Genomic DNA, 12967 nt, shown 5'->3' on the forward strand with positions numbered 1-12967 from the left:
CACTGACTGCAGTGGGAGATTTAAGCTCAGTTTCTTGTTCTCATTATACAAGTCTGCTTGGTTCCTTCCCAGTAGACGGTAAACACCTGAACTGGGGGCAGAATCCTCATGCCCAGCACCACCTACAGCACCTGGCACACAGTCACTCAAAAGTAGGAGCCAGATGAATGACAGCTTCCATTTTTCGGGTGCCTCCTCTGTGCTTCCCAGGTGGAACTGGTGGTAAAGAACCTGCCTGCCAATGCAGGAAACTCGAAAGGTGCAGGTTTGATCCCTGGGTTGGGAAGATCCCCTGGAGAAGGAAATAGCTACCCACTCCCAGTAGTCTTGCCTGGAGAATCCAGTGGACAGAGGAGCCTGGTGGGCTATAGTCCATGGGGTCACAGAACTGAAGCGACTTAGCACAAAGGCACGTCTGTGCCAGGCTCTCTATTAGGCACTGGTAGATTAATTTTACAGGTCAACTTGGCTGGGCCACAGGTATTCCGATGTCTGACCAGACATCATTTTCGGGTGTGTCTGGGAGGGTGTTTCTGATGAGATTATCATTTGAACCAGTAGACTGAGTAAAAGCAGACTGCCCTCCCCAGTGTGAGTGAGTTTCATTCTTTTCAATCCACCGAAGGGCCAAAGAAAACAAAAGGAGGAAGGATTTGCTCTCTCTGCTCTAACAGCCAAAGTTAAAAGAAACCTTGATCAACGGATGTGTGGATACACCAAGTATGGTCTATCCATACAATGGAAACATAAAAAGAAAAGAGGCACTGAACCACACTACAATGTGAATGAACTTGAAAAACATGTTGCGTGCAAGAGCCAGGCGCAAAAAGTCATATATTGAATGCTTCCATTTTTATGAAATATCCAGAATAGTTAAGTTCATAGAATCAGAAAGCAGATTGGTGTGGTTGGCAGGGGCTGTGGGAAAGGGGGAGTGGGGGAGTGGCCACTCAGTGGGGACAGGGTTTCCTTTGTGGGTGATGAAAATGCTTTGGAACTAGGAAGGGGCAATGGTTACACAACACTGGGTGCTAAATGCCACTGAACCTTTAAAAGGCTGTTATGTTGGGACTTCCCTGATGGTCCAGTGGTTCAGACTCTGCCTGCCAATGCAGAGGACACAGGTTCGATCCCTGGTCCAGGATGATCCCACATGCCTCTGAGCAATGAAGCCCCTGTGCCACAACTACTGAGCCTGCATGTTCTAGAGCCTGTGGTCTACAACAAGAGGAGCCACCTCAGTGAGAAGCCCGCACACCGCAATGAAGAGTAGCCCCCCTCTTGCCATAATTAGAGAAAGCCTCCGTGCGGCAACAAAGACCCATCACAGCCAAAAATCAATTGATAAAACTAAAAGGCTCTGTTTTGTGAATTTTACCTCAGTAGAATCCTAATAAAAAGAAGGAAGAAGCAGCAGCTGCTGCCCCTGCCTTGAAGCTCCCATCTACAAGGTCAGCCGTGGGCTAGCTTTCCCCTCTTCCAGGAAAAGGAGCTGGGCCTCTCTGCATCTCCACCCTGGCTAGGGAATGGGGCCAACACCCCATGATCTGCACTCAGGCCCTGCCAGAGGGTGACCCAGCCTGGCTGGGCCCCCAGGCCTGGTGGAGTCTCAGGAAGAGAAGCAGCTGGCCTCCCCAGTTGCAAGTGATCACTGGGCCTGGTCTCAGCCAAGGGCGGTTTGGAAACACAGTTTGCACAACTGTCCATCCGTGCTGCAGGGCCCCATGGAAGCAGGAGGAAGCGGGATGACCCTGCCTGACATGGCCCAGGAAGCTGCCCAGGCATCCACATTCACCTGGTGCCCCTGCAGGGACCCTGCCCGGCCTGACTGCGTGTGGGGCGCCTATTCTCACTACACAGAGAAGCATCTGCCTTGCTGCTGTATAGCTTGGCCTGTTTGAATAGATGTCAATTCCTCAAACTGAATTACCATATGTAAGAGAGATGACCAGTGCAAGTTCAATGCATGATGCTTCATCATGCAAGGCACCCAAAACCAATGCTCGGGGACAACCCAGGGGTTTAGGGTTGGGGGGGGATTCAGGATGGGGGACACATGTATACCTGTGGCTGATCCATGTTGACGTATGGCGAAAACCATCACAATATTGTAAAGTAATTAATTCTCCAATTAAACTTAATTAATTGATTTTTTAAAATTGATGTCTTCACACTAAGCCCAAAGCAGCCCCATACTTCTGTTCAGACTTAGCTCTGTGCTTTAGGGTGTGTTCCCTGGAGCAGCCCCTGGAGCTCTGAGATGGGCAAGGATGGGCTGGCGTTTGCACACCCACCTGGAGGCCTGCATCCGTGCCACCCATCTTCCTGAGGGCCTGGTAGTTTTCTGCTCCTCCATAGCCTCAGTTTCCTAACTCACAAAATGTCCTGCCCGACTCGGGGACTGTCCTCAAGCTCAGCTGAGACGTGGGGTGGAACGTGGCTCAGAACTAGATGACTGGCCGCCTGGCCTCAGGAGCCCTTTGGGTGGGACGTTCCTGGACTCCACACCCACCCCCAGCCCGCAGCCATGGCCCTGGGCACTCCCCAGAGGGACAAGGGCCAGCCCTGAAGGGGCGGCGTTGGCTTCTCCCTGGGGGAGGGGGTGTGCTGGGTCTGTGGTCAGAGGTTTCACAGAGTTGGGCCTTTTCTTTCTCAGCTGCTGACCCAGACCTTTCCCTCAGAGTCTTAGTCTGCTGCCCACCTGCGCGCGCAGGGCCAGGGGGGTGGGCAGGGAGTGGGCATGCAGTGGCGACACACCAGACAAGAGCCCGGAGCCTTAGGCCCCGTTTTGGTGGAAACCAGCTGTGATCCTGGGCTGCGGTCCTTGTCTGCGTGGTTTTCAAGGGACGCTTTTGGCATTTTCAGCAGGCAAATCTGCAAGCCTGCTCCACAGCGGAGGGACAGCTGACTCCCGGCTAGAGGTGCCCCTGTCATCCTGAGAAGCACAAACATGTTCACACACTTCCAACCCTCCGGGGAGTAGGGATTGGGGGCCTCTAGGGCAGCAGTCCTCAAGCTTTTTGGCACCAGGGGCTGGTCTTGTGGAGGACAACTTTTCCTTAGATGGGGCGGGGGACGCGTGGCGATGCGAGCCCGAGCCACGGGGAGGGATGGGAATACGGATGAAGCTTCGCTGCCCTGCCCTCTGCTCATCCCCTGCTGTGCAGCCTGGCTCCTGGCAGGCCTCGCCCGGGTCAGCTCCACTCCACAGCCTGGGGCTGGGCCCCCTGCTCTGTGGGGCGCCTCTAACCTCTTCGGATGCTAGGTTCTCCTGGGAGCTTCGGGGATACCCAGGCTCTCGAGCGGGGCTGCCCCTCATGAGGGCTGGCTGTGCTGGGGCAGGCAGGTCTCTCCTGTTACTTTCCTGGTACCCTCTATTATTCCTGTTACCCACACCCCCCGTTAGGCCCCTGTTACCCTCTCTTACTCCCACCTTAGAGCCCCACCCTCCCCATCTCTGCCAAGGTCCAAGGTCACAGCCATTCCCCCCAGCCCCCAGCTCTCCCTGCTGAGCCTGTGGGAAGCCCAGCCCCCTTCCATGGTGTGGAGACAGGGTGGGGGGCGGCTGAGGCTCTGAAGCCACATGCCTCTACACAGGGGCTTGTCTGTTTCAGGTGGCTCGTCTCTAGCAGTGACAGGAAGGGAATGCCAAATTAACGCTGGGTAATAAATTCTGTGAAGCCAATAAAACCAAAGCGGAGGGATAGATGGAAGAACCGCAGCAACTGATTAAACATTTTTGTTGGCAGTCACAGACACATGGCACATTTTCCAAGGCTTGCATCAAGCAGACATCTGGCCACGGCCCGTGGATGTGTGGGAGGGAGCCCCGGTGAGCGGAGACAAAGGGGCCCCTTGGCCGGAGACGAGGACCCTCAGAGGGGCAGCAGGCTGGGGAGCAGGCACTATCTGGGGGTCGAAGCATCTCTGGGGCGATGACCTTGGTGAGCTGGTGGGGACACCTCCCAGGAGGGGCAGTGTTGGGTCTACCTCTTCAGTCTGAGCCCAGGCTCGCTGGCCAACTTCATGGGCTGCAGGAGCCGAGGCCCGGGAAGAGAATGTTCCGGGTGTGGAATGCCTGCTGCCCGGTCCAGCACACCCCATGCCCAGGCTGAGGATTCTGGACTCCAGGCCTAAGGGGCCTGGGCCTCCCCGAGTCTATGAGAAAGAGAGTGCATGCCACTAGCCACTGTCAGAGCCGGCCCACTGAGAACCCTGGGCACGAGAGGATCCCGGGTGCCTGACTCCTCGGGTTCCCTGATCACATCACAAAACACTGTCTACCTCTGTCCCTCCACCCACACATCACTGCTCTCCCACAGCACCCTTCCTCCCTTTGAGGTCCTGCTGTGCTCTGGGACTCAGAGGCCCCTCTGCTTCTGAGCTGGTGTGAGCTGTGTGTGTACGTGTGCATGCATGCGTGTGTGTGTGCACGAGCCTGCACACCTCCCCAACAGGCTCTGCACTGTATTCCTTTCTGACTTCCTCCCCACGCCTCCTGACCACGTTGAGAGGCCCCAGTGGGACTCTGCCCGGGGTAATCTGGACCTGAAGCAGCGTGGGGTGAGGGCACACACAGGAAGCAGGCCAGCAGTCAGCTGACTTGGGCCCATCTTCCATTAGGAAGAACAGGGCTGCCACACAAAACTCTCTAGTTCTATAAAGACCCGCCGCCCACAGGACAAAGCCCAGTCTTCTCAGCCTCCCCTGCAGACCCTGCCGGGAACAGCCCCAAGTCGATGCCCCTGAAATGCAGGCAGGGGTCACTGTGACAGGCTGGGAGCCGCTCAGAGGACCGGCCACTCACCCTACCGTCAAGGCAGAGGAACTGGGCCGAGATCCTGGTTACCATGCATTTCAGATGCACTCAAGGCTATCAGCTCCCATCAAAACCCAGGGTCCTAGGGTTTCCAAGTGATTTTCTCCTCTTATCTCACACACAGAGATATGGGCTGGGGCTTTATCAGCTGACTCCAGCAATGGCAAAGGGCATCTGTGCTCCCTGACCCAAGACACATGCCCCTTTGCTCCCCCAGAAGGGTCACAGCTCAGTCTATCCAGACCCTGTACCCCCTGAAAACCTGGGTCAAGTCCACTGCCTGGCCCGTGACGCCGTCTCTCTACCTCCTGAGCTTTGCCCCTTGTGCACCCAGGACCACAGCCACAGTGTCCCGGTCAGTCTCCCCGCTCCAGGCCCCTGGGCTTTGGCCCGGCCTCTGCCTGCTCCTCACCAGCTGCACGAACCATCTGCTCTCTCTCAACCACTTCCCACTCAGCCTCACCTTCACAGAGGTCACCATCCACCCCTTACCTGGATGACACATGCTCACCGTCCGGGCCACCCGTCAAGGTCCAGCACACAACTTCGCTCCCCGTATTGTGTCTCCCTCTGCAGCCTCGAGGGCCAAGAGACTAAAGCTGCGTCTCCCTGGGACAGGAGGTGCCCTAAAGAGATGGTCACAGGGCCCAAGTCTCAACCTACCTCTGAGAAGAACACCGAGAGGATGACCAGGCTGATCCAGTGTATCACGCCAGCAAACTGGAATGCACTGGAAACTGCAAGCACAGTAACAGGGGTCAATTTTAGGAGTAAGGAATGAGGTCCATCAGCAAGCGGGTTTCGTGGCATGGAGGCGGGCCTCCAGGAGCCCGGAGAGTGAGCATTTGGATTGGGAAGCAATCGGGCCAGAGAACGCGAGGGAGCTTTAAGGGACGTCTGCAATGGAGGTGGAGGGAGGTGGGTGGATCTGTGATGCTGCTTTTCCTTCTATCCAAGAGGCTGCCTCCATCTCCCCACAGGCTGCCTCTCAGAGTTCCAGCTTGGTCCCACCAGCCGCTGTGGGCTTTGTGCCCAGAAAGGAGCCTTCCAGAGGGGACTTACAGAGACATCCAGGGCTCTCGGACCACGGGAGGCAGCTTTGGTCAGATCTAGATGAGCTTTCAGAAATCCCCACCACAACTGACCCCCAAAGCACTGTTTGCTGTGAGTGGGATTTAAGGCATGCTTCCTCTGACTTATTCTGAAAATTCTGAGTGGCTGAGATGGCAGTGTTAGCCAGAGTATTCTGGGGAGAAGATTGGAGCTGGGACTGGAAGAGGGAGCTGGGGGTGGGGAGGGGATATCAGCCTCCTGAAAGTGGCACAGCTTCCCGCCTCCAGAGCGTAAGCAGGGAGCACCAGCAGCCACTGAAACTCCCATACCACCTTCCACCAGACAGTCCTTGGCACTAAGGCACCAGCTCTGGGCTCATAGTATAGGAGCCCTGAGGCTAACAGTAGGGTGCTGGGGCCCAGGACAAGGGCAGGTGGGCTTTGATAGAGAGAGGGCAGAGGGGATGCCGCTCAGAGGGCCAGCCCTCAAGAGAGAGTGGTAGCAGTGGGTGACCCAGGGCGGCGTGGCAGGGCCAAAACAAGGCGGAGGAATGCTGCTGGGAGCATGCTTCCCTACTGCGCATGGCCAGGCCGGCTCAGCATGTAGCTCAGCTCCCCTGCAGGCCCAGGGAAACTGCCCTGAGCCATCAGTGGGGCAGACTGGCCCAAAGAGAGGAACCCACAGCCTCCCCAAAACTCTGAGATGGGCCTGCCCTGGGGGGCAGGTGGAAACGAAGTCCTGGACCATGTCCAGGGTCAGAAAGCTGCAACGCCGGGTTCCAAGTGGGAGACTCTGGGGCCCCTGGCTTGAGGCCAATATGAGCCTCAGAAGGCAAGGCCTGCTTCACCGTGGGTCACATGAAGATGAGTGGGAACTGGGAGGCTGAGGCCTGCGTGATTCTGAAGGGACCTCCAGATGATTCTGGAAACATAAAATCTTTCCCCATTATTTCTCAAATGAATTCCTGGGCCTTTTTTTACGGTTTGCTTTAGAAGAGCAATAAATCTCTGATTGTGCATTTTATGGAATTTAAGATGCCTTTTATGAGCTGCTATTGGATCTCCCACCAAAATCAATCTCCTGGATACTTAATTTTAAGCAAAATTCCAGTGTCGGCCGTGTTCTCGGTTCTACCCAATGCCTGAGCGGCCAAGGGCCCCGGGTATAACCCACAACAGGGAAAGAAAGACTCTGTTATTGTCAGACCTCATAAAAAGCAGACGGAGGGATGAGTGGGAGGGAAAATAGACAACACAGTATAATTGAAGACAGGCTGAGTATAAAATCAGCGCTGGTTACTTTCTGCTGGAAGATACGGTGATTAGAACCAAGAGGCCACCAGCTGTACAAAGCCAATGAGGCTCATCAGACAAAAGCAACTCTGTACTCTCCGCCGCCCTCTCGGAGAGGAGCTTTGACGGACCTTGAATGCAGAAACTCCAGTAAAGGACCTCGGGGCAATTGAGAAAACAAGTCTAAGATGACAGAACAGGTCTGGGGGTGGCCGGATCAATAGTCCTGGATTTTGCCAGTGGCACGGAAGGAAATCTCTCAGAGGGCCAACAATTTCATTTATTTTTTTATTTGCATTTGAATGAACCATCTGACGAGGGGACCTCTGGGGATCCAAAGAGCACTCAGTCACCCAAAGCCAAGAGTCAAGGCCCTTGGCCCTTGCTGCTGGTACACCAAACAGGGATCTACAAGGGGCTGGGGGCAGGAAGAGGACCCTCTGCTCTGATGGCTGGGCTGCCAAGGGACACCTGGAAGGACAGAAGAGATGGCAGACAAGCCAGCAGCCACCACGTGCATCAGGCTCCCATGAAAGTAGGACAAACACCAACAGGACCAGGGTGAGGAAGAAAACTGGCATGATGGCTCGACATCCCAGCTCCAATACCTCTCACCAAGGGAAAGTCTAACTTCTCCCACGCTTCACTCCCATTTCCACAGAAAGGGGTAATAGCCGTCTTGCCTGTCTCCCAGGGTTGCTACTAGGATCAGATGCATGGAGAAGTGCTTTCAAAATGATCACATTATAGACACATAACCCTGCCAACTTATAACTGGTTAAAAATAAAAGGAATTCTAGCATCGTTGTGGCTGCTGTCATTACTACAAAGTGAGACGCCTCCACACGTGGGAACTCTAAGCTACAGAAAATTCCAATCTGGAAAATTCCAAATGGGAACAATAAAAAAAAAAAAAAAGGTGCACACAGGGGTCCCCAACGTTTTGGATCGTATCAGTTGCTGATCATGGCAGGCCGGGGAGGGGGAGTGAAGAGGCCACATTGGGTAGATAGTGGGGCAAACTGATGCTGGGGTGACAGAGAGAGAGGCTGCCAGATGCTTTCTTCCCCGTGGTCACCCCCATGAGCTATGGGGCCGGGGGGTGAGGGGGCGGGGACGGCCGTCGGGCCGGGGTCAGATCTCACTGGTGGTTGGGGACCCCTGATGGACGCACACGGAATATTGACATCATATGTGTTTGCACATATATCTCTCTTGCTACTCACACTGGAGAAGCTTTATATCTATTAGAAGTTCCAGAGTCAGGAGAATCACCACCAATATTACACAGGCTACCAGGAAACTGTTGACACTCGCACTGAGCAAAAATACCTGCCACACGGCTGCTCTCTTCCCACAGCACGGCTTCAGCCAGGTAGACCTGCGGGGACAAAAGCGGGGGGGGGAGGAAGCACTGAGCGGGGTGCGGTCCCGCCGCAGCCCTGCTCTCAAACCCCGCCCCCGGCCCCACGCACACACCCCACCTCCCGGCTCTGCGCCTTCTTCAAGGGGCGCCCGGCAGAATGACAAAAACCCGAAACATCTCACTGAGAGATGCAGCTTCGTTTACCGGCTGACCCGGGCTGCTCAGTGTCTCCCTGTGCTCCGCTCTCGTCTATAAATGGGGACAAAACCACATCTCACAGCCTTGTTGTAAAGACGGAAGATCACAAAGGTTAGTGGAGAGGCTGGCTGTGTGATAAGTACTGCATGAAGTATTATTATTATTACACTTATTACTATAGGGCTTCCCTGGTGGGTCAGTGGAAAACAATCTGCCTGCCATGCAGGAGACCTGGGTTTGATCCCTGGGTCGGGAAGATTCCCTGGAGAAGGGCTTGGCAACCTACTCCAGTATTCTTGCCTGGAGAATCCCCAAGACAGAGGAGCCTGGCGGGCTATAGTCCATGGGGTCCAAACTTTGGACACGACTGAGTGACTAACACTTCTACACTTTCACTTTATTATTATACTTCTGTGCAGTGTCAGAATGGAGCACACATTCTACATTTAGGAGACCCTCAAACCACCTCTAACAAGTGCTCAGTGAATTAATACGTGAATTTTCTTTTTTTTTCTTTTTTCAGTTATATAAGAAAATATTTGAAGTAGATATTTGCTTCTCAAAGCAGACTGTAAGAACCACTAGTTCCACAGAACGTTAATGGTTGCTACTCAATAAAAAGTTTCCATGGTTGGGTAAGTTTTGGAAAATTTGCATCAAGGTTACTTGGATTATTTTTCTTTGCAGGACATTTTAGTGCCATTAATATGGTATCATACACCAATGGACTCCAAAAGGAATGACGGAATCAGTGTTTTCCAAGTGCTCTATCCCATGGCACAGTTTTGTATGTAGCGTCTGGAGAGACTAGTGGTCCATGGACCATCTTTTGGGAAACCCTTGACTACACGATCGTCAACATACTTAGACATGCAGCCACCAAGGAGGAAATCTTTCCTGAGTAGGCCTGGATGTGGAGAGAAGGCAGAGAATCTCAGAGGCTGGTAGGTCTCTTAGGATTCTTGATCCACTACCTTCAGGAACACAAGTTTCTGGTGATAAGAGGGTGCCTCTAAGAAGGTCTTGGGAGGGTGAGGTCAAAACTCACTGCCTTGGTAGGTTATTCATGGGCTGGACTCCCCTGCCTGTCTTGACTGGGAGGAATTAAGTGCCCTGGAGCACCAGTGGCTGGGGCCTTCTTGCTTCTGGTTGACCTTCAGCCTCCAGGGGTCAAGCCAAAGGCATTCTAGACCTCCGCTTCCCCATACGTAAAACTCCTTAACCTCCAGGGTCATTGAAAATTAAATGAGAAAATGTATCTGACCTGGAAGGAACCATGCAGCTGATGACGATGGTGATGGTGGTGATGATGGTGGTGGTAATGATGATGATAAATTATCTGATGGCCCAAAGACTCAGCCGTCACACCTGTCCTTCCTGTCCTGAGGGAGCAACCAGATGGAGCCTACTGCACAGCGGCCAGGACCCTCCCTCAAAGACCCCGAGGGTGTTGCTGGAAGGGGGACTTCTGCCTTGAGGTGCGTCCTTCTCCCTGAAGGAATACTGTGGGTGCTTCCAAAAGGAGATTTCTTCCTCAAAATCCATCCAGGGAAGGCTCGAAGGAGGCCCCAGCTGTGGGAAGGTGGGACAAAGCTCGTGGCTCTTCAAGGAAACCTGGCTTATTCAAATCTTTCTTGGATGTTTTCCAAAACCTATGGGAATGATAGGTGTCCTTGGCTCTGGGGGAAAAAACCGGGGGTTCAACCCCCAGCCTCAGAAGCTGGTCCCAGGAAGAGGTGTAGAGGAATTCCATCAGGTGATGGGGAAGGATGGAAGGTACCTTGGACAGGCAGAGGGTGACTGATGTAACCCCCCAAGCCCACGGCCAAGAGTGTGGGTGGGGTGAGGGGTGAGGAGAGCTGCCAGGTAGAAGGGAGGGTTCTCACTGGGGACAAGAGTGAGTGGAGGCCAGATTGAAGGCGAGTTTCAAAGTCCCCCGCAGAACCACCTCGCTCCACCTTCCTGAAGGTTCACGAGGGCTGCCCACGACCCTGGATCTTAGCAGAAAGGTCGAGAAGCGATCGGCGGCCCACAGCTAATAGGCTGAAGGGTAAACCTCAAACCAACACCATGCAGACTTCAGGAGGGTTGCCAGAGAAAATACAGGACAAACTTAAATCTTGGGCAAGCAATCAATAATTTTCTCCTATAAGTGTGTCCCAATCACTGCACTGGGCTTCCCAGGTGGCTCAGTGGGTAAAAGAATCCACCTGGTGGCACTAGTGGTAAAGAACCCACCTGCCTAAAGCAGGAGACATAACAGAAGTGGGTTCAATCCCTGGGTTGGGAAGTCCCCCTGGGGGAGGGCATGGCTACCCACTCCAGTATTCTTGCCTGGAGAATCCCATGGACAGAGGAGCCTGTTGGGCTACAGTCCATGGGGTCATAGACTCAGACATAACTGAAGCAACCAAACAAGCAGGCATGCACAATCACTGCACGCTTACACTAAAACACACAACTCATTGTTTATCCAAAATTCAAATTTAACTGGGTGCCCTGTAACCTTATTTGCTAAATATGACAGCCCTAAAATCAGAGCTTTTTACTTTCACACATTGGAGAAGGAAATGGCAACCCACTCCAGTGTTCTTGCCTGGAGAATCCCAGGGATGGGGGAGCCTGGTGGTCTTCTGTCTATGGGGTCACACAGATTTGGACACGACTGAAGTGACTTAGCAGCAGCAGCAGCAAAATCAGAGCAGAGTTGGGCTTGAGGTGGGTCTGATGACGGTGGCCGGGATAAGTCAGAGGGATGCATGGGAACCCTGGGAAACAGGCGAGAAGCCAGCATCAGGGAAGGAAAGACCAGGAGAGGGACACTGCTGGGAGGGCTGTGCGTGTCCAGGAGACCAGGAAATAAGGACTAGGGTGGCCAGCTCAGAAGGACAGCCGTGTCCCACCTGGCGGAGGCCCAGAGGAGCCTAAAGGCTCTGCCCACAGGGGCTATCAGCTGCTCATGCTTTTGTGTGTATGAAAGATCCCTTTGGATTTTTTAAAAAATTATTTACTTTGCTGCACCAGGTCTTAGTTCGGGCATGTAGAATCTTTATGTGTACTCTGTGAACTCTTCATTGTAGGATGTTGGAGCTAGTTCCCTGACCAGGGATCGAACTAGGGCCCCCTGCATCGGGAGCTCAGAGTCTCAGCCACTGGACCACCAGGGAAGTCAGACCCTTTGAATTCTAAGGTAGCCTTGGCCATCCCCACCGACTGACCTCCTCTCCCCCTGGTCCATGCTGAGGGTGTCAGGTCTTCTTTTCTCACAACATGACATTCCCACCCCCTTTCCAGGGCCCTATTTTAATCTTTGGGCACCTCTCACCCCGGTTCTTGCCCAGCTCCAGCTGCCTCAGCACTTCCTCTGGAAGTTTCCTGCCACCTTCTGCCCTCCTGTTCACTCCTCCCCAAGGCCACAAGCACTTTCATCGCCTGGTCCCAGAGGAGACCCAGCTCCAATTCCACATCCTCCCTGAAACCCAGTCCAATCGTCTGTGGCCCCTAAACTGCCATTTCACTGTCACCTGAAATCTGAGGCAAGCACTTTCCACGTGACAAATAAAAAAGGGCAGCTGCCAAGGCTCTTTGCCAGAGCTGCTGCCACACTGAGCACCAGAGGAAGACACACCTATACGCCCAACAGGGGCAGGGGGGCACCTGTTCTCCTCCGTGCCTGTGCATCCCCAAACTATGGGGTGTACCCCTCAGAGACCGAGCCTTCTACCCTGAGAAGTAGCTCCGGTACTCCTTCAAGTAGCAGTCTTTCCCTCTAAAAAGGAGACTCCAAGCTTAAGCTGTCTCCATGGGAGGGAAAAGTCATTTTATGTTGCTGTTTCAAATGTTAAGATGTTGCTTTTTATTTTCTGGTACGGTTGGAAAAACTTCCTAAGCAGACCCGGGTTTGGTTACTGGGAAGCTGTCAGTGCTCAGTGGGGACCTGTAGTTTGAAGCTGGCAATGCAGGCCTGGCCCTGACACCATGGCATCCCTTAGATGGCAGGACTCAGAAACCAGGCTGGGGAAGGTCTAGAAGTCAAGTGCATGCCGGACACCCAAGGTGCTAGAAGTCAAGTGCATGCTGGACACCCTAGGTGCTAGGTAGGCAATGTGATCCAAACAGGCAGCGGCTCTCGGGCTGCCACTCCAGTGGGTGAGAATCAGACAATAAATGTAACAAACTAGGAAATTAGGAATTTCCCCAGTGGTTAAGAATCTGCCTGCCAATGCAGGGGACGCGGGT

At 53.7% G+C, this 12967-nt stretch overlaps 1 protein-coding gene across 3 annotated transcripts in view; it reads right to left on the minus strand.

Moving 5' to 3' along the window:
* The window catches only part of TMEM266 (transmembrane protein 266), a 129317-nt gene that overhangs the window by 41049 nt on the left and 75301 nt on the right, over positions 1-12967 (minus strand). Inside the window, exons 4-6 of one of the 3 annotated variants that reach the window (XM_055418035.2) lie at positions 9993-10110; positions 8497-8545; positions 5483-5556 (exon numbers count right to left, since the gene is read on the minus strand). In XM_055418035.2, coding sequence (XP_055274010.2) covers positions 5483-5556; positions 8497-8545; positions 9993-10110 — 241 coding nt within the window. Of the gene's footprint in view, positions 1-5482; positions 5557-8390; positions 8546-9992; positions 10111-12967 lie in introns of those variants that run through there. The other 2 variants (XM_055418039.2, XM_055418037.2) reach the window with 2 other exon arrangements.

Source organism: Moschus berezovskii, chromosome 21, assembly GCF_049115385.1.
Source record: "Moschus berezovskii isolate FMDL1 chromosome 21, NW_MosBer_1.0, whole genome shotgun sequence".
In the NCBI taxonomy this organism is placed as follows: Eukaryota; Metazoa; Chordata; class Mammalia; order Artiodactyla; family Moschidae; genus Moschus; species Moschus berezovskii.